The sequence below is a fragment of the Anolis carolinensis genome, unplaced genomic scaffold (assembly GCF_035594765.1).
Source record: "Anolis carolinensis isolate JA03-04 unplaced genomic scaffold, rAnoCar3.1.pri scaffold_10, whole genome shotgun sequence".
Taxonomy (NCBI): domain Eukaryota; kingdom Metazoa; phylum Chordata; class Lepidosauria; order Squamata; family Dactyloidae; genus Anolis; species Anolis carolinensis.
Window position 1 is genome coordinate 15,174,507 of NW_026943821.1, and position 23,666 is coordinate 15,198,172.

Below are 23,666 nucleotides of genomic sequence, written 5' to 3' on the forward strand. Positions count from 1 at the left end.
CAGTTTTATCTGAGCTACAAGGGCATGTCGATCTTGTTCCCAGAATATTGTTAGAAACTGTGAATGTCTCCAAACCAGTAGACTTGAGGGAGAGAGTAGCTGATAACTTAAACCCAGGGGTCCCCAAACTAAGGCCCGGGGGCCAGATGCGGCCCTCCAAGGTCATTTACCTGGCCCCCGCCCTCAGTTTTATAATATAATATTTTTATATCAGTTTTAATAATATAATATATTGTATATACATGTAATATTGATAATAATCTTATGTTATACAATATAATTCTAATAGTAATACCATATAATAATATTAATTATATATTACATATTATATAATAGTATAGTGGTATAGTTCAATATAGTAATATATAAGGCTAATATTGTGTTATGCTAATAATATAATATATTGTATGTACATAACTTAGTGTTTTAACTTAGTGTTCATGTGGCCCGCCCTTGTTATATTGCTTTCTTGACTTTGTGTTGTACTGCACATTTTTATCTATTGTATTGTTTAATTGTATTATGATATGTTGTTTTTTATATTTTGTTATATTGTATTGTCCTGGGCATGGCCCCATGTAAGCCGCCCCGAGTCCCCGTTGGGGAGATGGTGGCGGGGTATAAATAAAGTATTATTATTATTATTATTATTATTATTATTATTATTATTATTATTATTATTACATACAGCTGCTCTGAGTCCCCTTCGGGGTGAGAAGGGTGGGATATAAATGTAGTAAATAAACGCAGTAAATAAATAATTAATTTTAGACTTAGGCTCGGCCAAAGTCTGACATGACTTGAAGGAACACAACAACAACAACAATCCTAATTAACTTGACTATCTCATTGGCCAGTAGCAGGCCCACACTTTCCATTGAAATCCTAATAGGTTTATGTTGGTTAAAATTGTTTTCATTTTTAAATATTGTATTTTTCGTTGTTGTTGTTGTTGCACTACAAATAAGACATGTGCAGTGTGCATAGGAATTTGTTTGTATTTTTTTTTCAAATGATAATTTGGCCCCTCAACAGTCTGAAGGATTGTGGACCGGCCCTCTGCTTCAAAAGTTTGGGAACCCCTGCTCAAACCCCTTTTACACTGTCATATAAAATCCAGATTATCTGCTTTGAACTGAATTATATGGCATTGAAGACTCATATAAACCAGTTCAAAGCAGATCCTGTGGATTATTTGCTTTGATAATCTGGATTATATGGCAGTGTAGAAGGGGCCTCAGATCAATGCTGCTCTGCCTCCTGAAGCCACACAAACAGGTTGTCTTAAATCTGTGAATGCCAAACTCATGGATTTGAAGGACTGACTGCTTCATACATGTTCAAAACATTGATACTCCAGCTCTATTCAATTCTTAGAAGCTGCAAGTCTTGGGGAAAGTCGGGCATTGATAGGGCTAAGGAATCACAGCAGCTTGAGAGCAATCCAAGCCATATATGAGCCAACCAAGTGGTTATCCGAGAATGAGGGAGAACTTAGCGGCAAGGACTCAGACATTCTAAAATGGCTTAAAGAAGTCACAAGGGACAAAGTTAAGGAAGAAGAAAGGCAAGGCATGCCTTCTAACCAGTTCAAGAATTCAGAAAATCCAGACATAGAAGTGTTCGTTCACCAGGTTGTTAGCCAATCATCTCCAACAAAAATACCTTCTGGCACTCTGAGATTTATAGCTGCCTGACTTTAAGGTGAGAGAAGAGTAAGTCTTAAAGCCTCCCAGCTCCTCTGGCAAATATCCTCTGCATGCAGGAGAAAAGTGTTGCCTAAGTCACTCTCCAAACACATGGTAGAGTCAGTAAGTTTGAAAAGCACGAGGCCGAAGACTGGGTTTATCTACAGACACTAAAACAATCGTATCCACCTTGTAGTTGTTGTGATCGAAACACAACGTTCTTGACAACTCACTTGCGATGCAGTTCTTTGGACTTCAGTCCCATTCAAATCACTTTGCTTTTTGCTCTGCAGTTTTCCAAAAAAGCTAAAATGATTGATTTGTGTATGGCATTGCATCCCTATGAAGGGGAGAATTAGGAACAAGTGGTTCAGGTTGGTTGGGAAGCAACTTGGGAAAGGCGGTAACATGATCATTCTCAGGAGAAAGTGATTGTTTCCTAGTGTTAATTTTCATATTGGGGAATGGGTTAAGAAGGTGCATGTATACATATACTAACATACTAATACATCACTATTAATGCATACGCACTTAACAGAAAATATATATATTTGCATGATTTTCAGAGGTGGGGTGCAGAGTGTCCATAGCTATGTAGCCAAAAATTAAGTGAAGAATTGGAGATTGCTGATCACTTCTTTACAACGAGATGAGTTTGCCAGTAGGAAATGTGTGGTCAATTATGGCGATTTCACCATGTTGTGAGTGTTATGAGTGTGGTTGCTACAGAGCAGGAGAATGTGATGTGAAACAAAAAAAGAATTGGCAATATAGCTAAGTCCTGGGTTAGCCAACAGACTCTTTCTCAACCATGTAGGACAGAGATGGGCTACTGTACAGAGGTCTGCCTTTTTATTTGTTTTGTAGTGTTTTAGTATCACCTTCCTGCATACCTGGCTCTTGAACTGATGGAGGAAAAATGATAAAAACACAGAAATCAAATTTAAACACACATACACACAGTTACAATGATCTTTAAAACAATCCTGAAATTGTCTGCTTCTGACACCTTCTGGAAATCACATGTACTATAAAAAACAAAACGAAACAGGAACTTAAACCAACTGTGGCCAGAAATGAATATTTAGTATTTCTAAAAGGGTATTCATAAAAGGTGTTCCTGCTATCAAATGGTTTCTGGGAAAATTACAAAGTGCCTGTTGTTGACTTTCAAACCCTAGATCAGTGGTTCCCAACCGTTTTTGACCAGGGACCACTCTCCAATATTAGGACCAAAAGGGTTACAAATCAGTTTTTAGTCAATTTTATATTCAGTTTGGTTATTTGTTGTGCTGATTCAGAAAATTGCATTGGATAGACTACATCAGCTCTAGTTTCTGATACAGAATATATGCCATCCAGTTGTCGCCATCTACTTGCTCACAGAAAACCATATTTAATAATCTAGAGTTGATGTGGTCTATCCTATGCAATTTTCTGAATTCGCACAGCAAATGACCCCAGGAACAGGCCTAAAAACAAAGACACCAAGGCACCCCTGCTTCCAGGTGCCACATGGAATGGCTGCTCTCAGCGGGAGGGAGGAGGAGAAGCAGCAGTCAGGAGGCTTGTTGTCCCCTCTTTCATCAGTAGTCAGCCTCTCCCCTTCTGTCATCCCCATCGCTTCTGTACTATAAGAGGGTTTTGTGAGACCAGTCATTGCAACGGTATAGTGATGGTGAGGCTGCAGACCATATTTTAGTTCTTGGGGACCACTGGTAGCCCATGGAACCCCTGCCCTAGATGGTTTAATTCCAGGCGACCAGTGGGATTTTCTTTGTCCTCTACACATTGACTTCAGTCAGCCAAAATTTGGTTGACAATTCTTTCACAGAAGACACTTTTTTCAACCAGCTCCAGATTGTGGAATGACCTGTCCAAAGAGCCTTTCAACTGGATGCACTGCCTGATTTTAAAATGGCCATCTTCTCCAGAAACCTTATACAGAAACCCTATTAAATTATGAATTTTGAATAATGTATTAATTGTTTTTATATACAGTTTTACGATATATGTGCTTTTAACCGGTGTTGGGTGTTTAATATATTTTTGCATCCCACTGCAATGGATAAAATGAAGTGGAAAGGAAAAAAAAATATTACAGTCGAGTCTCACTTATCCAACATAAACGGGCTGGTAGAATGTTGGATAAGCGAATATGTTGGATAATAAGGAGGCATTAAGGAAAAGCCTATTAAACATCAAATTAAGTTATGATTTTACAAATGAAGCACCAAAACATCATGTTAGACAACAAATTTGGCAGAAAAAGTAGTTCAATATGCAGTAATGCTATGTAGTAATTACTGTATTTATGAATTTAGCACCAAAATCTCACGATATATTGAACACATTGACTACAAAAATGTGTTGGATAATCCAGAACGTTGGATAAGCGAGTGTTGGATAAGTGAGACTCTACTGTATTATAATTCCTTTAAACAGTGCTGGAGAGGTGTGTGAAATTTATTTAAAAATTGAATTGCTTCTTCCAGATACTTTTAGGAAAAAGACAACTGACTAGAAGAGTCTAGGACTGCAAAAGGTGCTTTTGGGGGCCATGTTTCACACTTTGCTCTGTGCTGACTCAGAACGTCCCTTTCTGTTTGGACTTTTCACTAACACATTATTTCTCTTTCTTCATCTCCAGACCCGAGACGCCAACCATATGGGAAACCTACCGGCTGCACAGAAAAACTCCAGGATGACCCGCATTTTAGCCCATACAGCACTGGGGGTGGGGATTTGCATTACAATTATCTATTGCATCCTCATCTGGTTTGTGAGAGCATCTGTGTACTAGCCTTTTGGCACCAAAGATTCCCCAAGAGCGCATTATATGCTTGTCTTTATGATGGCTCAGTAATACATAAATCTATGGGAAACAACATAGAAAGCACAAATCTCTAAAATCAAAACATCCAGAAAGATAGAAATGGATTGGCATGTGATGATTGGACATTGCTCATATGATCGGTTGGACTGACCAAACTGTACTAGGGTTAGATCATCTTCTCCTGATTGCAACTCTTTCTACTTCCTCTTCTCCTGCCCAACTGCCTTTCCTGATCTGATTCCTTACTCTGGATTTCTTCTCTTCTTTGGCCTCCTCTGGACTTCTTCTCTTGATGTTCTAGCATATTTTATTTTTATTTATTTTTACAGCATTTATATTCCGCCCTTCTCACCCCGAAGGGGACTCAGGGCGGCTCACATTACACATATAGGCAAACATTCAATGCCTTTTAACATAGAACAAAGACAAGACAAACATAGGCTCCGAGCGGGCCTCGAACTCATGACTTCCTGGTCAGACTGATTCATTGCAGCTGGTTGCAGCTGGCTTGCTCTCCAGCCTGTGCCACAGCCCGGGCATACATCCAAACCCTCCCCAAGTGAAATTGCTGCTTATGCTTTTCAATAATCCACAGAATAATAATAATATAAATAAAACGTTATTTATATACCGCCCTATCTCCCGGATGGGACTCAGGGCGGTTTACAGTCATAAAAGCAAACACAAACATTACATAACAACATAATACACATTATTAAACAAAATAAAACAATACAATTATAACAATAAATCACACTTACATGACCAGATCAAGGGGACAGGAACCATAAAACCAATATATTAAAATGTATCATTTTAGGCTAGGGAAATCTTGTGCAATATATTCAGGCCCAGAAATCGGCGGTAGTCCAATGTAATTACTCAAAAACCTGCCGACACCACCAGGTCTTCAGTTCCTTATGGAAATTGGATAATGTAGGGGATTGCCTGATCTCTTTTGGCAGAAGAAAACTATATATTAGCATATCACAAATTAATACCAAGTTCTGCAATTCCCTAGACTACCTGTTCTATTCACTCCAGAAGCGACTGGAAAAAAAACCCTGTTCTATTGCACAGAAGATATATGTGTTGTTATGCAGGTGCTCCCATCATTCACCACCATTATTTTATAGCCTTCATGTCATTAGGGTGGGGACACTCCTCTAGTTTTCCTCCAGAGTTTAAAGGCAATATCTAATGTGCCGAATCTAAGCCACATAATAAATTCATTACCTTGGATAACTACTTTGTATCAGAAGACTAGCTGTGCCCGGCCACGCGTTGCTGTGGCGAAGTCTGGTGGTATGGGAAATAAAGTATTGAGGAATTGGTGGTAGTTAAGGTAAAGGGTAAAGGTTTTCTCCTAACATTGAGTCCAGTTGTGTCTGACTGCACACTGAAGTGGATTATATGACAGTGTGGAGTCAAGATAATCCAGTTCAAAGCAGATAATATAAGATTATAAATGGATTATATAGCTGTGTGGAAGGGCCTTGAGTCTACACTGCCATATAATCCAATTCAAATCAGATAATCTGTATTTTATAGGCAGTGTGGAAGAGGTCTAAGTGAGGCCCAACTCTGCCTGTCCCCTGGGCTGAGTGGGTTGCTAGGAGACCAAGTGGGCGGAGCTTAACCTTCTAACTTGCAGCAATTGGATAAAAACAATTATTCCTCTCCCTCTAATTAGGACTTTATTTTTCTTTTCTTTTTGTTGTATGAAGGTAGAGGCATGGATGAGGGGTTGTGCTGCCAAGTTTAGTGTTTCTGGGATGTGTAGTTTTGTTGTTTTGTCCTAGGCCGAAATTTCATTACCCTTTTATATATATAGATGGGTAAAGTACAGCCTGTGTGCTGTATGAAGCCCCAATGCCTTCTGTTGGGGTTCCCAAAATCTTTCCCGAGGTCAAAAATTAAATTTCCTAAAATGCACTCCTATTTGTAAAACTGAAGGTGACCAGAAAATAATGTCAAATCACTTCCTGCTCTGTAAAAAGTTCTCTTCTGGATCTAAAATGAACTGGAGGGATCCAAATGTGATATAAAAATAAAAAAAACCCTCTTTTGTTTTACAGAAGATTCCCTGGAGTTACAACCCTCCAAAGGGCACCTTAGCCCCCCCCCCTCTTTCCAATAGTTCTATTTCCCTGCTTTATTGTTTGGACTACAACCTCTAAGTGATTAGCAAGTCAAATGACATAAAAACCAGTGAGCAGCTGTGTGTGTCCAAAAATATTTTTTTCTTATCCAGCTAGAGTTCAAGATACTACAGTAAGCATTTATGTTTTTTATTGTCAAGTATTTATAAAGAAAAGAAAGCCAGAAGCATTTGTTTGCCATGGACTCAGAAATTTGTCCCGTGCCTAGTGAACAGGGACACTGGGGTGCCTGTGCCCTTTCTCAAGCACCTGTTGTTTCCATCCTCAAGCCCATCCACCTGTCCTGACACCTGCTTTCTCGGCTTTATTGAATTTCCATTTTAAAAGCTGTCACAATATGGTCTTGTTTCTGAAACTTGATGTTATCATGGAAACACTATCAGCTTTCTTCATAATATATAATCAGTGTTTACTTTGGATTTTTATTGGAACTGTTTTGCATACACGTTCGGTATACTGTTGTATATTAGGAATAGGAAGATTTCACAAGGTCGATTTTGTTGCTACTACAAGCTCAAGGTCTAGCACATAAAATCATGAAGGGAACTCAAAGGACATGAATACATCAAGCTTGTTGAAGCCAAAGCAAAGCAGTTTTTTTCTGATGATTCAGATATTCAAATTGCAAGGAAAGTTATTGATGAGGAAGAACACGAAAGCCAGGAGAGACTGCAGAAATTCGTTCAGGAAAGGCAAGGTTTTGTCCCTTCAAATGAATAACAGAATTATCCAAGAAGAACCATCACAGAAGAACATTTTCGGACTGTTAGCCAAATGCTGTGAATTTAGTGAATAATGTATATATTATTTGATACCAGGAATCAACATGGAAAAGGGGTTTTTTTTTTTTTAGCCAAAAGAAACTGAGTTTCATTAAAAAAAATCTTTGCAGTAATACATTTTGCAAAATATTTTTATGTTTGAGCTGGAAAATGCTTACTTGTATTGTATGCTTATGTAGTGCACGGGGTCTAGGGAGTTGTGGTGGGGTTGCATAATAATAATAATAATAATAATAATAATAATAATAATAATAATAATAATAATAATAATAATTTTATTTTTATACCCTGCCCCATCTCCCCAATGGGGACTCGGAGCGGCTTACATAGGGACCAAGCCCGAAAACATACAACAATAAAATGATAAAACAATTATTCCAACAGTAAAACATCAATATCAATAAAACCATCATAGTAATCAACATATAGCATAAAATATTAAAAGCAGGAGAGTAAAACAAGGATTGCAGGTATATGCCCAGAGAAGGACATTTGACTCCTATTGGTGATCTATGGTTGAGGGGGAGACCTCAATTCCAAAGTATGGGATAAGCCCCTAGAATCATAGAATCATAGTGTTGGAAAAGAACTCATGGGCCATCCAGTCCAACCTCCTGCCAAGAGGCAGGAAAATTGCATTCAGAGCACTCCCAGCAGATGGCCATCCAGCCTCTGCTTAAAAGCCTCCCTACACTCTGGGGCAGAGAGTTCCACTACTGAACAGCTCTCTCACACAGTTAGGAAGTTCTTCCTAATGTTCAGGTGGAATCTCCTTTCCTGTAGTTTGAAGCCATTGTTCCGCATCCTAGTCTTCAAGGCAACAGAAAACAAGCCTTCTCCCTCCTCCCCAAGACTTCTCCCCACATCTTGATACATGACCCTCATCATGTCTCCTCTCCATCTTGTCTTCTGCAAGCTAAACATGATCAACTCTTTAAGCCACTCCTCATAGGGCTTGTTTCCTAGACTCTTAATCATTTTAGCCGCCCTCCTCTGGAAACCTTCCAGCTTTTTGATATCTCCCGTCAATTGTGGTGCCCAGAATTGGACACAGTATTCCAGATGTGGTCTGACCAAGGCGGAATAGAGGCATAGCATTACTTCCATGGATCTAGACACTAGACTCCTATTTACTGATCAATATTTACTTGAACATTGAAGACCCATAAACATCCATCTAATATTATAAGCATCATAGGAATATTTAGGTAGTTGGCATTATTTATTTATTTATTTACAGTATTTACATTCTGCCCTTCTCACCCCGAAGGGGACTCAGGGCGGATCACATTATACACACATAGGACAAACATTCAATGCCCATAAACACATCAAACAGAGACTGAGACAGAGACAGACACAGAGGCAATTTAACCTTCTCCTGAAGGGATGTTCGATTCTGTCCACAGGGGGGAGCAGCTGCTTCATCATCCACTCTGACGGCACTTCCTCATTCCAGGTCGTAAATTAGTTAAACTTGCCTCCCCACTTTATAAGTGGTACCTTATTTCCTACTTGATAGATGCAACTATCTTTCGGGTTGCTAGGTCAGCAACGAGCAGGGGCTATTTTTTATTTTTAATTGACGGGTGCTCACCCTGCCACGGGCTGGCCTCGAATAATAATAATAATAATAATAATAATAAAACTTTATTTATACCCCGCCACCATCTCCCCAACGGGGACTCGGGGCGGCTTACATGGGGCCATGCCCAAAACAATACAATGTAACCAGCATATAAAAGAACAGCACAACACAATACAATAAGCAATACAGTAAATAATATCCATTACAAAATAAAACAAGGAGACAATAAAAACAAGGGCAGACCACATGAACATTAAGTTAAAACTCAGGGTGAGAAAGACATAAAAATAAAAACCACAGCGAACAGGGTCATAAGGGAGTGGGGTATTCTGGAGGATAGATATTAGGGGGAGCAACGGAAAAGAAATATAAAATGGTTACTCTCCAAAAGCACAGCGAAAGAGCCATTTTTTCAAGTCTTTGTTGAAGGCTGCTAGTGTGGGGGCTTGCCTAATCTCCGCGGGCAGAGAATTCCACAATCGGGGGGCCACAGCAGAAAAGGCCCTCTCCCTTGTTCCCACAAGGCGGGTCTGGGATATCGGGAGTGGGGACTCATGACCTCATGGTCAGAGTGATTTATTGCAGCTGCTCAACAGCCTGCACCACAGTTAGGAAACTGAATATGATCTAAGTTGTTTTGCAATTTTGAAATTCCTCCAGTAATGCCTCTCTAATGACACAAGCTAACTCTAGTTCAGAAAAGGTTTAAAATTTATTCAGAGTGTACCTGGATCACTGTATATTGTATCCTATAGGGTTTGGTGCAGAACAATAGGATCCCATGGAAAGAAGAGGTTTTAAACTGGTTTCAGTCTCCTTTAATGTCAGGGGCTTTCGATAGGGCAAGGAATCTAATAATAATAAGAATAAATAAACTTTATTTTTATATCCCGCTCCATCTCCCCGAAGGGACTTGGGGCAGCTCACAACAGGGCCAAGCCCGAAACAACGACACAGCATTTGACAAAACCTAAAACATTTCAACGATACACAAAATAAAATAATGGACAATACATCAAAATCCATTGAATCTCTTGGTTTTCGGATATTGTTGTTTCTCCTGATTTAAAAAAAAGTAATACTGACCTTGTGATGAATGTAAAAGATTAATGTATTGCCAGCTCTTAAGTTTCCATTTGTGTGTGTGAGTGTGATGGGGAGGCAGAACACAAACAATATAAGGAGGGCAATGCTCTATTCTTAAAGGGATAGTCACCCGTGCTTTCCCCTCTCAATGTGATGAGGTGTATTGACTATTAGAGTAGTACATCAGGAGATCAGGCTTTAAATCCTTACTAAGCTAGTAAACCTGTTGTGTAGCTTTGGGCAAGTCCCATGCTCTTGGCAACAGAGGAAAACCATATCAAACCTTTCTGAATAAATATTGCAAGAAAACTCTGTAACAGGGCCACAGAAATAACTTGAAAATAAACAACAACACCAAGAAGAAGAAGAAGAAGAAGAAGAAGAAGAAGAAGAAGAAGAAGAAGAAGAAGAAGAAGAAGAAGAAGAAGAAGAAGAAGAAGAAGAAGAAGAAGAAGAAGAAGAAGAAGAAGGTGGTGGTGGTGGTGGTGGTGGTGGTGGTGGTGGTGGTGGTTGTAGCCTAGCGAAACCTGCCCGGATCTTCAGGACTCAATAAAGCTTTCCTTGCCTTTCTCCATGCTGAGGCTCTGCTCTCAGCACTATGGGATTTAGAGAAGGGAAAGTTGGAGAAAATGCAAAAATAGTGCCTCCTTTTAACTAGAGGAGCTTTGCCTGTGTTCTGGGAAGATGTTTGCTCTTTCCAAGTTTATGAGTTACATTTGTTTAAAAAATGTGACTCACACCAGAGCAAGGAAGGAGTCCCTGTGCGTGAGAAGGAGGAAGAGACATGGAACAGCTTTCATTTTATGATTCCAGTAAATTACTGTATGTTTACGATCAGTGTTCTTGTCTTTTGTAGATTTCCTCTCCAAATCATTTTGATACACTAGCTTCCCATGCCGTTCGGTTAGCAAACTGGTCGTATATAAAACCACACAGGCAGCTTCCAAGAGTATCTAAACTATCATGTTTGGTTGCTCTTGGGCCAGTGTTAGTGAGTTCCATTTTTTAAAAAACTCATCCACCATCCATTATCCTACTCTTAGAATCTTTTAGAGTAAGACAAGAGGGGTTAGCTTCTTCTAAAAATATAAATTTTTAATATTTTGAAGCAATGGGGGATTTGGCTTGAAATCCTAAATCAACGTCATAACTGGGTTGCTGTGAGTTTTCTGGACTCTATGACCATATTCCAGAAGCATTCTCTCCTGACATTTCACCCACATCTATGGCAGGCATCTTCAGAGGTTGTGAGTATATTGGAAACTAGTCAAGTTGGGTTTATATATCTGTGGAATGATCAGGGTGGGAGAAAAGACTCTCGTCTGAATGTTTCATTTGGCCACCTTGATTAGCATTGAATAGCTTTTCAGCTTCAAGGTCTGGCTGCTTACTGCCTGGGGAAATAATAATAATAATAATAATAATAATAATAATAATAATAATAATAATAATAATAGAAAATAAATAAATAAAAGGAAATAAATGGACCTCAAGATTGAATTTCAAAGATTCTGGCAGAAACCAGTGCAGGTGGTCCCGGTGGTGATCGGCACACTGGGTGCCGTGCCAAAAGATCTCAGCCAGCATTTGGAAACAATAGGCATTGACAAAATTACGATCTGCCAACTGCAAAAGGCCACCCTACTGGGATCTGCACGCATCATCCGAAAATACATCACACAGTCCTAGGCACTTGGGAAGTGTTCGACTTGTGATTTTGTGATACAAAATCCAGCATATCTATCTTGTTTGCTGTGTCATAATAATAAAATAATAATAATAATAATAGTAATAATAATAATAATAATCGTTTATATACCACCCTATCTCCTCAAGGGACTCAGACCGGTTTCCAACATTAAAAACATACAGTCAGTTAAAATACAGCAATTTAAAACATTAGACACAATGACAGTTGTGCATAACAAATAATCAGGAAAACACATAGTCCACCATTTAAAACCTAATAACAGAACTCCATCAATGAGTCCGAATACAGTGGCCAAGATTTAACATTGGAATGGCCAACTATAAAGTACTAATTGAGCCAGGTATTCCAATACAGGTGGGCAAGGATAGATAAAATCCTTTGTTGGGAGGTGTTAGCTGACCCTGATTGATTCATATCTGGAATTCCTATGTTTTCTAAGTTTTGTTCTTTATTTACTGTCCTGATTTCAGAACTTTTTAAATATTGGTAACCAGATTTTGTTCATTTTCGTGGTTTCCTCCTTTCCGTTGAACTTGTCCACATGCTTGTGGATTTCGATGGCTTCTCTGTGTAGTCTTACATGATAGTTGTTGGAGTGGTCCAGCATTTCTGTCTTCTCAAATCATATGCTGTGTCCAGGTTGGTCCATCAAGTGCTCTGCTATGGCTGACTTCTCTGGTTGAATTAATCTGCAGTGCCTTTCATGTTCCTTGATTTGTGTTTGGACAATGCTGCATTTGGTAATCCCTATGTAGACTTGTCCATAGTTGCATGGTATACAATAGACTCCTACAGAGGAGAGAGGATCCCTCTTGTCCTTTGCTGAACGGAGCATTTGTTGGATTTTCTTAATCACTATGATGACAAGATTCCATCAATTACAAGCTTGGAGGGCATTATATACATATATACAATTTACAATAATATATAATATTATAATATATTGCATATACATATAATATTAATATTATTTTGTAATACAGTATAATACTAATAATACAATATTAATTTACTAATAATGTAATTTATATATTACATGTAATATTACTAATAATATTACATGTAATATATAAATTACATTATTATTATTATTATTATTATTATTATTATTATTATTATTACATGTAATATCACTAATAATGGGCCCCTGGTGGTGGTGCAGTGTGTTAAAGCGCTGAGATGCTGAACTTGCAGACCGAAAGGAATGAGCGCCAGCGGTTAGCCCCAGCTCCTGCAAACCTAGCAGTTCGAAAACATGCAAATGTGAGTAGATCAATAGGTACCGCTCCGGCGGGAAGGTAACGGCGCTCCATGCAGTCATGCCGGCCATATGACCTTGGAGATGTCTATGGACAATGCCGGCTCTTCGGCTTAGAAATGGAGATGAGCACCAACCCCCAGAGTCAGACATGACTGGACTTAACGTCAGGGGAAACCTTTACCTTTTACATTACTAATAATATTACAATATATTGATATACAGTAGAGTCTCACTTATCCAACGTTCTGGATTATCCAATGCATTTTTGTAGTCAATGTTTTCAATATAACGTGATATTTTGGTGCTACTTTTGTAAATACAGTAATTACAACATAACATTACTGCGTATTGAACTACTTTTTCTGTCAAATTTGTTGTATAACATGATGTTTTGGTGCTTAATTTGTAAAATCATAACCTATTTTGATGTTTAATAGGCTTTTTCTTAATCTCTTCTCATTATCCAACATATTTGCTTATCCAACGTTCTGCCAGCCCGTTTATGTTGGATAAGTGTATTACAATATAGTAACTTATTTCCAGTATTGTGCTATGCTAATAATATAATATTGTATATAAATTTAATTTGTAAGCCGCTCTGAGTCCCCTTCAGGGTGAGAAGGGCAGGATATAAATGTATTAAATAAATAAATTAAATTAAAACTATAACAGAATGGTACGACCAGAGCCGGTCCAACAATGAGGTGAATTAAGCGGTCGCTTCGGGCGCAAAACATACAGGGGCGTAGTCGAGACTGCTTTTTCTGTTGATTTCTTGTAAAACATGATGTTTTGGTGCTTAATTTGTAAAATCTTAATGTAATTTGATGTTTAATAGGCTTTTCCTTAATCCCTCCTTATTAGCCAACATTTTCGTTTATCCAACACTTTTATTTTTCAGTGATTGGTTTGGGGGGGCAGGCGCCAAAATTCTGTTTGCCTACACTTGAAAATTACCTAGGGTCGGCTCTGGGTACGACAAAATGGCTCTCAGAAGTTTGTTCCTGTTATCAGTAGGGAGAAGGCGATTATGATGTACATGTGTGCGACTGTGCGTGCCTTTCTCTCCATCCCAGGATAAGAGTGAGGGAAATAAAATTTAAACACATTGGCGCTTCACCAGAATCAACAGGACCAGCCTGGGTTATTCATTGCCTAGTGCTTCCTTCTCTAGCACCGAGAGCCAGAGGGACCTTGTGGCTGTCTTCAACAGCTCGAGGGATCGGAGACAAAACTAAGAAGCCACGGGAAGAGTAAAGTAAAGGCAGAGAGGAAAACAGGAGTTATAGCTAAGAGGAGAATAGAGAAGAGGAAAGCAGGAAAAGAGAGCAGACCAGCATCATGAGCAGCCCTAAATATCAGAAACTTGAGGACGAGGAGCCTGCCACTCAGAATCTGCTCACATCCTCAGAAATAGAACCCCCCAAAGAGACTGAAACACTGGATGATCATGCTGGGCCACAGCTCCCTAAAGGCTATGGGACAATTCCTCAAACACCATCCAGAAACCAGCGTAATTATGCCAATTTGGGGGAAGGAACCACCCAAAATCCAAACTTTCATCTTCCTGTCGAAGAACCTGATCACCTGTGTTACTCTCTTTTCACCTTGCTTTGCTGTTGCCTCCCGCTGGGAATTGCGGCCTTGGTTTTCTCCATACAGGTGAGCATTTCTATGAAGCCGAGGGAAAGAGGGTGGGATCATGCAACACAGAGGAACACTATTCCATTTCCTTTTCTGAAGGACAGCTTAAAGTAACTGCTTTTAGCACACTACAGCACTGGAGGTGCTAATAATAAAGATAAAGGTAAAGGTTTCCCCTGACATTAAGTCCAGTTGTATCCGACTCTGGGGATTTGTGCTCATCTCCATTTCTAAGCCGAAGAGCCGGCATTGTATATAGACATCTCCAAGTCATGTGGCCGGCATGACTGCATGGAGCGCCGTTACCTTCCCGCTGGAGCGGTACCTATTGATCTACTCACATTTGCATGTTTTCGAACTGCTAGGTTGGCAGAAGCTGGAGCTAACAGCGGGCGCTCATTCCGCTCCTGGGATTTGAACCTGGGACCTTTTGGTCCGCAAGTTCAGCAGCTCAGCGCTTTAACACACTGTGCCACCTGGCTAATGGAGCCCCCTTAAACTACTGACTGAAACATCAATGGTTTGAATCTGGGGAGTGGGGTGAGCTCCCGCTGTTAGCCCCAGCCTCTGCCAACCTAGCAGTTCGAAAACATTCAAATGTGAGTAGATTAATAGGTACCGCTCTGGCAGGAAGGTAACAGTGCTCCATGCAGTCATGCCGGCCACATGACCTTGGAGGCATCAACGGACAACACCGGCTCTTCGGCTTAGCACCAACCTTCAGAGTCGGACACAACTAGATGTAATGTCAGGGGAAAACCTTTACCCTTAGCACTGGCGGTGTTTGAATTTTACTTTCAGAAACATTCAAAGACAATATGGGATGATTAGTGCCTATTCTATCCAATATTAGCACTGAATAGCCTTTCAGCTTCAAGGTCTGGCTGCTTACTGCCTCAGGGAATCCTTTGTTGGGAGGTGATTCGCTGGCCCTGATTGTTTCTTGCCTGGAACTCTCCTGTTTTTGAGTGTTGTTCTTTATTTAATAATAATAATAAAATAATAATAATAACTTTATTCTTGTATCCCGCCTCCATCTCCCCGAAGGGATTCAGGGTGACTTACACAGGGACTAGCCCAAAAACAACATTTAAAGTCCTAATTTTAGAGTTTTTTTCATACTGGTAGCCAGATTTTGCTCATTTTCATTGTTTCCCGACAAGAAACAATGAGAACTTTGAATAGAAGGTAAGATATATTTATTTAAATTAATAAACAGAATTCCACAAATCCCTGCTTATGGAAAATCACTTTAGCTCAACGTACGTGGTCATAAAGACTGGTCCATAGATCTAGTAGTCCCAGATAATGTCACCAGAGGTTTTGACTAGTGGATACCTAGGAAGCCCAATGTTTCAGAGAGAATGAGGGTCTGGAGTAGGTATATACCGTATATACTCGAGTATAAGCCGACCCGAATATAAGCCGAAGCACCTAATTTTACCACAAAACCCTGGGAAAACATTGACTCCAGTATAAGCCAAGGGTGGTAAATTTCAGAAAAAAAAATAGATACCAATAAAATTACATTAATTGAGGCATCAGTACTAGGTTAAATGTTTTTGAATATTTACATAAAGCTCAAATTTAAGATAAGACTGTCCAACTCTGATTAAATCATTATTCTCATCTTCTTCAGTGTAAATGTGCTTATGTATCCTTTTAATAATAATAGAGTAAAATAATACATGTAATAATAATAATAATAAATACAGGAAAATAATACAAGTAATAATAAATAGAGTAAAATAATAAATGCAATAATAATAATAATAAGATCAGAGTGAAATAATAAATGTATTAATAATAATAATAAAAATAGAGTAAAATAAATGTAATAGTAGCAACAATAATAGAGAAAAATAATGCATGTAATAATACCAATAATAATAGAGAAAAATAATAAATGTACCATATATTCTCGAGTATAAGCTGACCCAAATATAAGCCAACCAGGACCCTCACCCGAGTATAAACCGAGGGGGGCTTTTTCAGTCTTAAAAAAAAAGGGCTGAAAAACTAGGCTTATACTCAAGTATATACAGTAATTCCTTGCTAATTTCATTCCCAAGGGAAGCACCAAATAGACCACAGAAATGGGAGGCTGACAGTGAGTGACATCCTCTGTCCCTGGGCTGCCCAAACACAAAGAATGCGAGATAGTGGTGTAAACATTGTGGCTGGTTCCATCTCGAATGGTATAATCCATCCAAAGAATGTCCCCATTAACCACTTTAAAGCTATGTAAAGTTATATCAATCATCTTAATCTTCAACTATAATTCTGCTCTGGCACTTCCTTAATTTTCAACAGTAGTCTTTACACATGTATCTGTAATATTTATAGTGTCCAGATTTTGCAATTTTAATGATTATTTTTTACTTTGAATACAAAACAAAGGCATCCCACAGACACACACTTAACCGTATACATAAATCATTCACAAAATACACTCTAATATACATTTAACATTAAACTAACACGTACACTATATATTTTTATAAAAGATGACGTCCCACTTTCTTACGGACAAGGTAAATTATTGGGCATGTAAGACACACCTGTTTCGGCAGGCTTTTGATTTCTGTTGCTGATATTTTAAAAGGTGCTTTTAGGATGTTTTTAAGATTTTTTTTAAAGATGTTTTTAAAATGTTTTTTAAATTGTTGATTTTAGTCGGTTCTTGTAAGCTGCTCCGAGCCCTAGGGGAGTGGCGGCATATAAGTTTGAAAAATAAATAAATAAATATATGACTGAGCTAAATTTCCATAGTTACCTATTGCTCTATTAAACCTCCAACTTGCTATGTTTTTTTTCAAAGTTTTTTTTAAAATTAATTTTGTCTGCAAGCAGTTTTGTCACCATACTTATTTGCCCTTGTACAATAGGAATGTGCTTCAGCATAACCTTAGAAAGATGATAAACTACACAGTTGCAATCCTCTACAAAGATGAAGTAGTACAACCAACATGTAACTAACACCATGGAATGGCACCCTGATTTTTACAACACCACCCAAACCTAACATCGTGATCAAAATCTTCCCAGAATGGCAACCAGAAACAATCTTGTTGCCATTTCTTGTTGCCATTTTGTGAAGGACAATGAAATATATTTGGGGGACTTTTTCTGTAGACTGTTTTGCATGTTTGCTTGGCTCCATGCAGGGCTCCGGGTTGACACTTGAAGGTCTGAAAACTGATGCAATTTGCTTGTTCTTTTCACCGCAAAACTGTGTAAAGCCCTCAAAATGTGCAGCAAAAAAGAAAAAGAAAAGCAAAAAATAAATGTTTCAGTGACTCCTAGAGATTGACAGATGGGTTTCAGTGGACTTAAAAGTAAAGTTTAGTGATAGCATGTAGCCTACAGGATGGACTATGCTCAACCTTACGTGATGTACAAATTGGAATTGGGAAAGTTGTACTGTAATACTGTAAATGCAGGGGGCTTTTATGGTGATCTTCCACATGGACGCAGAGGACCCTAGCCCCACCTATGCATCCATCGTGGAAGCGCCTGATTGGCCCGGGAGCGGCAGCCATTTTAGGCTGTGCTAGGCTCCCATTCAAGGTAGGTTGCAGAAACAAAAAAAATGTAAAAAATATATATTTTAATATATTAAAAAATTGGGGGTGGGGAATTTAACGAAACATTAAGACACAATGAAAGAACGGGCCAACGATGGTTCAAATTACATTGCCCGTTGTGCCCAGGGACAATGTCTCGGAACGCGCTTCAAAAAGCGAGAACAATCCGATTCAAATCCGAATTAAGACTCAAAACGATTTTTTGGACAACCCTAATATCTACACATACTAATCCATCACCTAATCTCTTTCTCTTTAGACCCGAGAGGCCTACCAACGTGGAGACATTGCAGCTGCTCGACGAAACAGCAGGCTTGCACTCATCTTGGCCAACACAGCGCTTGGCGTGGGGCTTGTATTTATAATTGTTTACATTGTTTTAGTAGTGATCATGTCTAATAAGATGCATAATTACCAACCACCTCCAGGCCAATGAAAGTTGCACTGCATGACCAAAACCTGAAGCATGTCCAGCTCTTGTAGTCCTTCGACCTGCAGAGACTTTCCTACTTTTTGAATCATGTCATAATGTGATGTGCTACAGGACTAGATTGATGCGTGTGTGAATATTTTACAAAACGATTAGCAAGGGGAGTTGTGATCTACAAAGAGTAGGCTTTTGTGGCAATATCTCTTGATCTGAATGCTCTACTTAGAAAGAAAAATATAGGCAATGGCTCATCCATGTCAGAAAGTGTCCTATGCAATCCAGCTGTACAATACAGAATGATCCCAAATTAAACTCAATAAAAATTACCAAAAGGAGTAGTACTAAAGGTCCTAAAGGAAGCACTGGTCTATGTGTTCACTGAGCAAGGTCAATGTTAATTGTTTTAATACTGACTGTGATCAAAAGTTAAGATTTCACAACTCATAATGATGAGATGGTTTAGAGCAGGAATGTCCAAAGTTGTGATGAGTCATGGGCCATGTAGTCCCGTTTCTGGCACTGTTGTGCCAGATGAGGAGGAGAACTTGGGTTTTTCGCCGTTTCAGTCAGAATTGGAACTTTCCCAGCCAGATTTGGAAACCTTGCACCTGCAAGAGATTTGTCTTCCAGAAGTCTGTCAAACAAGCCCTGAGCCTAAATCTCCTACGTTTTCTCGCCATGATTTTTGTAAACAACAGAGAGGAGTCGATCAGGCATCTCGCAGGAGTGCTAGGATAGCTGCTAAGCATTCAGCTGATTAAGCCTGCTTCCCATGGGAAACTTTAGGGAGTCATGCATCTGGACTCAGAAAATAGCTTTCGTTTCTGGTTCTCCAGAGAACTGCTCTTGGGCGGGAAAACGGGACCCTATTTAGGTGTTTTACCCACAAAGGGATCTTGCGGAGTCAATTCGTCAGCAACCGGAGTAGCGTGTGTGGACAGCTACTCCGCTTCCAAGCCTCCGTTCCTGTCGCCAAGCCTTCGTTCCCAGCTTTGTTTACTCCACGAATCCTACCTTGCTTTCTAAGACTCAGCCTCGTCTTGTTTCCCGGATTTTGCCAAGAAATTACCACGGATCTTGTTCTTGTTCCTTGTTTCCTTGTTGCCTTGAATCAAGCCTCGTTTTCCCAAGAATCAAGTTACTTCCTAGCCTCGCTCAAGTTTCACGGACTAAAAGACCTTGTCATCTCCCCTCACTTTGCCTGGCAAAGTGAGTGTTTCGGTTATTGGATTACAACTTTGGACCTTAATATTTCATATTGGACATTGTTTCTTTGGACTAATTTTGACCTTTCCTGAAAGGTCTATTTCTGGACTATTTCATACACTTGCTTTTATTAACTTTATATATTCCTTCAATAAAGATATTAGTTAGATTCTGGCCTCTGTGTATGGTTATTGGTGCTCTGCAGCCTGGGTCGTGACAGTTTGACTCCGCCACCCTAAGCACCAATTAACCTAGGCCAGTATGTCTACCGGAACCGTGCTGGGTGGCCAGCCACTCAGCTACACCATCGACAAGGACGAAGTGGACCGCATCCGTGACAAGCTCAATGCGCAGGATGGGGAAATAAGGGGTTTGAAGGAGCGCGGAATCCGTCTCCCGGCCATGGCGTTGCCAACCAAGTTTTCTGGAGAAGCTTCTAAGGTTCATGTTTTCCGTCGCCAATGCCAGGCTTATCTAGAGGCCCGTGCTGCCGAGTTTCCCCAAGAAGACATCAAGGTGGCGTGGATTTACAGTCTCTTGGACGGGCCAGCGGCCAACTGGGCGACGGCACTGTTCGACCAAGTCTCCCCACATCTAAGGTCAGCGCAACATTTCTTGGACCACCTTAAGGCGACCTGGGGAATCGAGGACAATTTGGAGGCAGCCGGCCACAAACTCCGGCGCCTCTCCCAAGGGGACAGACCCTTGTCCCAGTACATAGCCGAGTTCCGAGTGCTGGCCCACAACACCGGCTGGAACGATGTAGCCCTCAGAGGACAATTTCGGGAGGGTCTCAACATTAAGATGCTGGAAGAAATCTCCAAGGTGGATCCTCCCCACTCTCTTGAAGCACTCATTGATCAATGTTTACGAGCTGAAGTCATGCTTGCCAACAGAAAACAATGGGTCCGAGGCCAGAGCGGTAGAGCTGGGGTGAAACCTCCCGCTCCCACCGGCGTCCAGCCGCGTCCAGTATGGAGACCCCCGCCACCAGCCCCATACCCCAGAGGGAGCGAGGAGGTGCCGATGCAGTTGGGCAATGTGCGTCCCAGATTAGATGCCACCGAGAAGGCCCGCCGCCAACGCCTAAATCTCTGTTGGTACTGCGGAAACGGGGGCCACTTCGCCAGAGAGTGCCCAGCCAAAGGGAAGCCCGCCGCCCATCTGGCGGCGGCGTCCTCCACGGAGACGAAGACGTCTGAGGCGGCTGGCGCACAGCCGGCGGGGGAAGCCAGCGACCGGGCGTAGAGAGGCTCGCCAACCCGGTCAAAAAACCCACTCAAGAGCCGCCAACCGGGGTCCTATTTCTTCTAGTGGTCACCTTGTGGTCAGCAAAAAAAGGGCCCGTCATGGTCCATGCCATGATAGACTCAGGAGCCACAAACAATTTCATTGATAGAGAGTATGCCGACTCTCTGGGATTACAATATCATGACTTCAAGAACGCCCGTGTGGTGCAAGCCATCGATGGCCGCCCCCTCAAGACGGGTCCCGTAAGCCAGTGGTCGGAACCCACCAGAATGTGGATAAGGGAACATATGGAAGAGATTTCCTTTTTTGTTACCGAGGTTCCCCATTTCCCTGTGATTTTGGGAATTCCATGGCTGACACTTCACGACCCAAGCATCTCCTGGTCCAACAGAGAACTGCAGTTTGCTTCAAAATATTGCCAAAACCATTGCCTTGTAGCCAAGGTCTGCCATGCCACAGACACTGAACCCATTATCACCTTGCCCAAGAAGTACTCAGAATATTGGGATGTATTCAATGAAAAAGAAGCCGAGAGATTACCCCCACATAGACCTTATGACTGTGCCATTGACTTGGTGGAGGGGGCCCCGATCCCGCGAGGACATCTCTACTCCCTGACTGAACCGGAGCAAGAAGCTCTCAGGGAGTTCATAGAGTCAAACCTTCGCAAGGGATTCATCAGACCCTCTCAATCCCCAGCCGCTTCCCCAGTGATGTTTGTGAAAAAGAAGTCAGGGGACTTACGCTTGGTGGTGGACTGTAGAGCATTGAACAATATCACTAAGCGGAACAGCTATCCCCTGCCCTTGATCTCGGACCTACTAGACCGACTTCGAGGAGCCAAGGTCTACACCAAGCTGGATCTTCGGGGGGCTTATAATCTAGTTCGCATCAGAGAAGGGGACGAGTGGAAGACCGCCTTCCAGACTAAATTCGGATTATTCGAGTCCCGAGTTATGAATTATGGTTTATGTGGAGCTCCCGCAACGTTCCAGCATTTTGTCAATGACATCTTTCAGGATTATCTAGATCGGTTCTTGATCATCTACCTGGATCATCTACCTAGATCACAATCAGAACATGAGAACCACGTCAGAATGGTGTTACAACGATTGCGGGATCATGGACTTTATGCCAAGCTGGAAAAATGCGCTTTTGATCTACAAGAGGTAGATTTCCTGGGGTACCGCGTCTCGCCACTAGGGCTCTCCATGGACCCGGCAAAGGTTTCAGCAGTATTGGAATGGCGGGCGCCAACCAACAAGAAAGAGGTGCAACGATTCTTGGGGTTCGCGAACTACTACCGCAAGTTCATTCCAGACTTTGCTCGCTGGTCTGACCCAATCACCAGCTGCATCCGTGGGAAACAGCCTTTCCGCTGGACAGATCAAGCAGAGAAAGGGTTCCAGCAACTAAAGAAATTATTCACGTCCCAGCCAATCCTTCAGCATCCAGATCCTGAAACCCCTTTTGTTGTGCAGGCGGACGCCTCCAATGTGGCAATCGGGGCTGTACTCCTACAACCAGTGGGAGATCATCTTCATCCTTGTGCCTTTTATTCCCGTCAATTGACCGCACCAGAGAGAAATTACACCATTTGGGAAAAGGAACTATTGGCCATAAAGGCAGCCTTTGAAACTTGGAGACATTGGTTAGAAGGGGCCAAATTTCCCATTGAAGTCCATACTGATCATCGGAATCTAGAGCATCTAAGAACTGCCCGCAAGCTAAATCAGAGGCAACAACGCTGGGCTTTATTCTTTGAACGTTTTAACTTCCAAATTCATTATGTAACCCCAGCCCAGACCAAGCAAGCAGATGCTCTGTCACGAAAACCGGAATACGCTGCAGGGCGCAAGGAGACCTTGGAGTCCCAGCTGCTACAACCCGAGAACTTTGCCACGCTCACAGTGGGAAACACCAAATCCACTCCCATTGAATCAACTCCCTCTACTCCAGGGCCCCTTTGTGCTCAGGAAATCAGGGCTAGTCAGCAAGCAGATGCCTGGGCACAGGACCAACTTCGCCAAGGACTACATTTTCCCTTTTCGCTTAAGGATGGGCTACTTTGCTATAGAAATCATGTTTACATCCCCCCAGGACCGGGCAGGGAAAAAGCACTTCGTCTGTGTCATGACTGCAAGCCAGCAGGGCATTTCGGACTATTTAAAACCATGCATTTGATCCTAAGAGATTTCTGGTGGCCCAAGATCCGCAAGGATGTGGAAAAATATGTCAACACCTGCCCAGTATGCCAGCGCTCCAAGACAAGAAGGGAAAAGCCCTCAGGGCTTCTGCATCCCCTCCCTACCCCATCCCACCCATGGGAAATAATCTCTGCGGATTTTATCACTGATCTACCACCTTCCTGTGGATTCACCACGATCCTAGTGGTGGTGGACCTTTTCACCAAGTTAGCCCATTTCATTCCCTG

General features: G+C 41.1%; 1 protein-coding gene across 1 annotated transcript; it reads left to right on the forward strand.

The window, feature by feature from the left end:
* The first annotated feature begins 13,853 nt into the window (after positions 1-13,853).
* On the forward strand, positions 13,854-19,130 carry LOC103279934 (synapse differentiation-inducing gene protein 1-like). The gene is made up of 2 exons (XM_016996092.2): positions 13,854-14,776; positions 18,605-19,130. Exons 1-2 carry the CDS (start codon positions 14,456-14,458, stop codon positions 18,779-18,781), a joined length of 498 nt encoding a protein of 165 aa, XP_016851581.1. The 5' UTR covers positions 13,854-14,455; the 3' UTR covers positions 18,782-19,130.
* Positions 19,131-23,666: the final 4,536 nt, after the last annotated feature.

Coding starts and splice junctions, on each gene's coding strand:
- LOC103279934 (XM_016996092.2), top strand. CDS start 14,456: ATGAGCAGCCCTAAATATCAGAAACTTGAGGACGAGGAGCCTGCCACT. Junction 14,777..18,604: donor CCTTGGTTTTCTCCATACAG/GTGAGCATTTCT, acceptor CTTTCTCTTTAG/ACCCGAGAGGCCTACCAACG.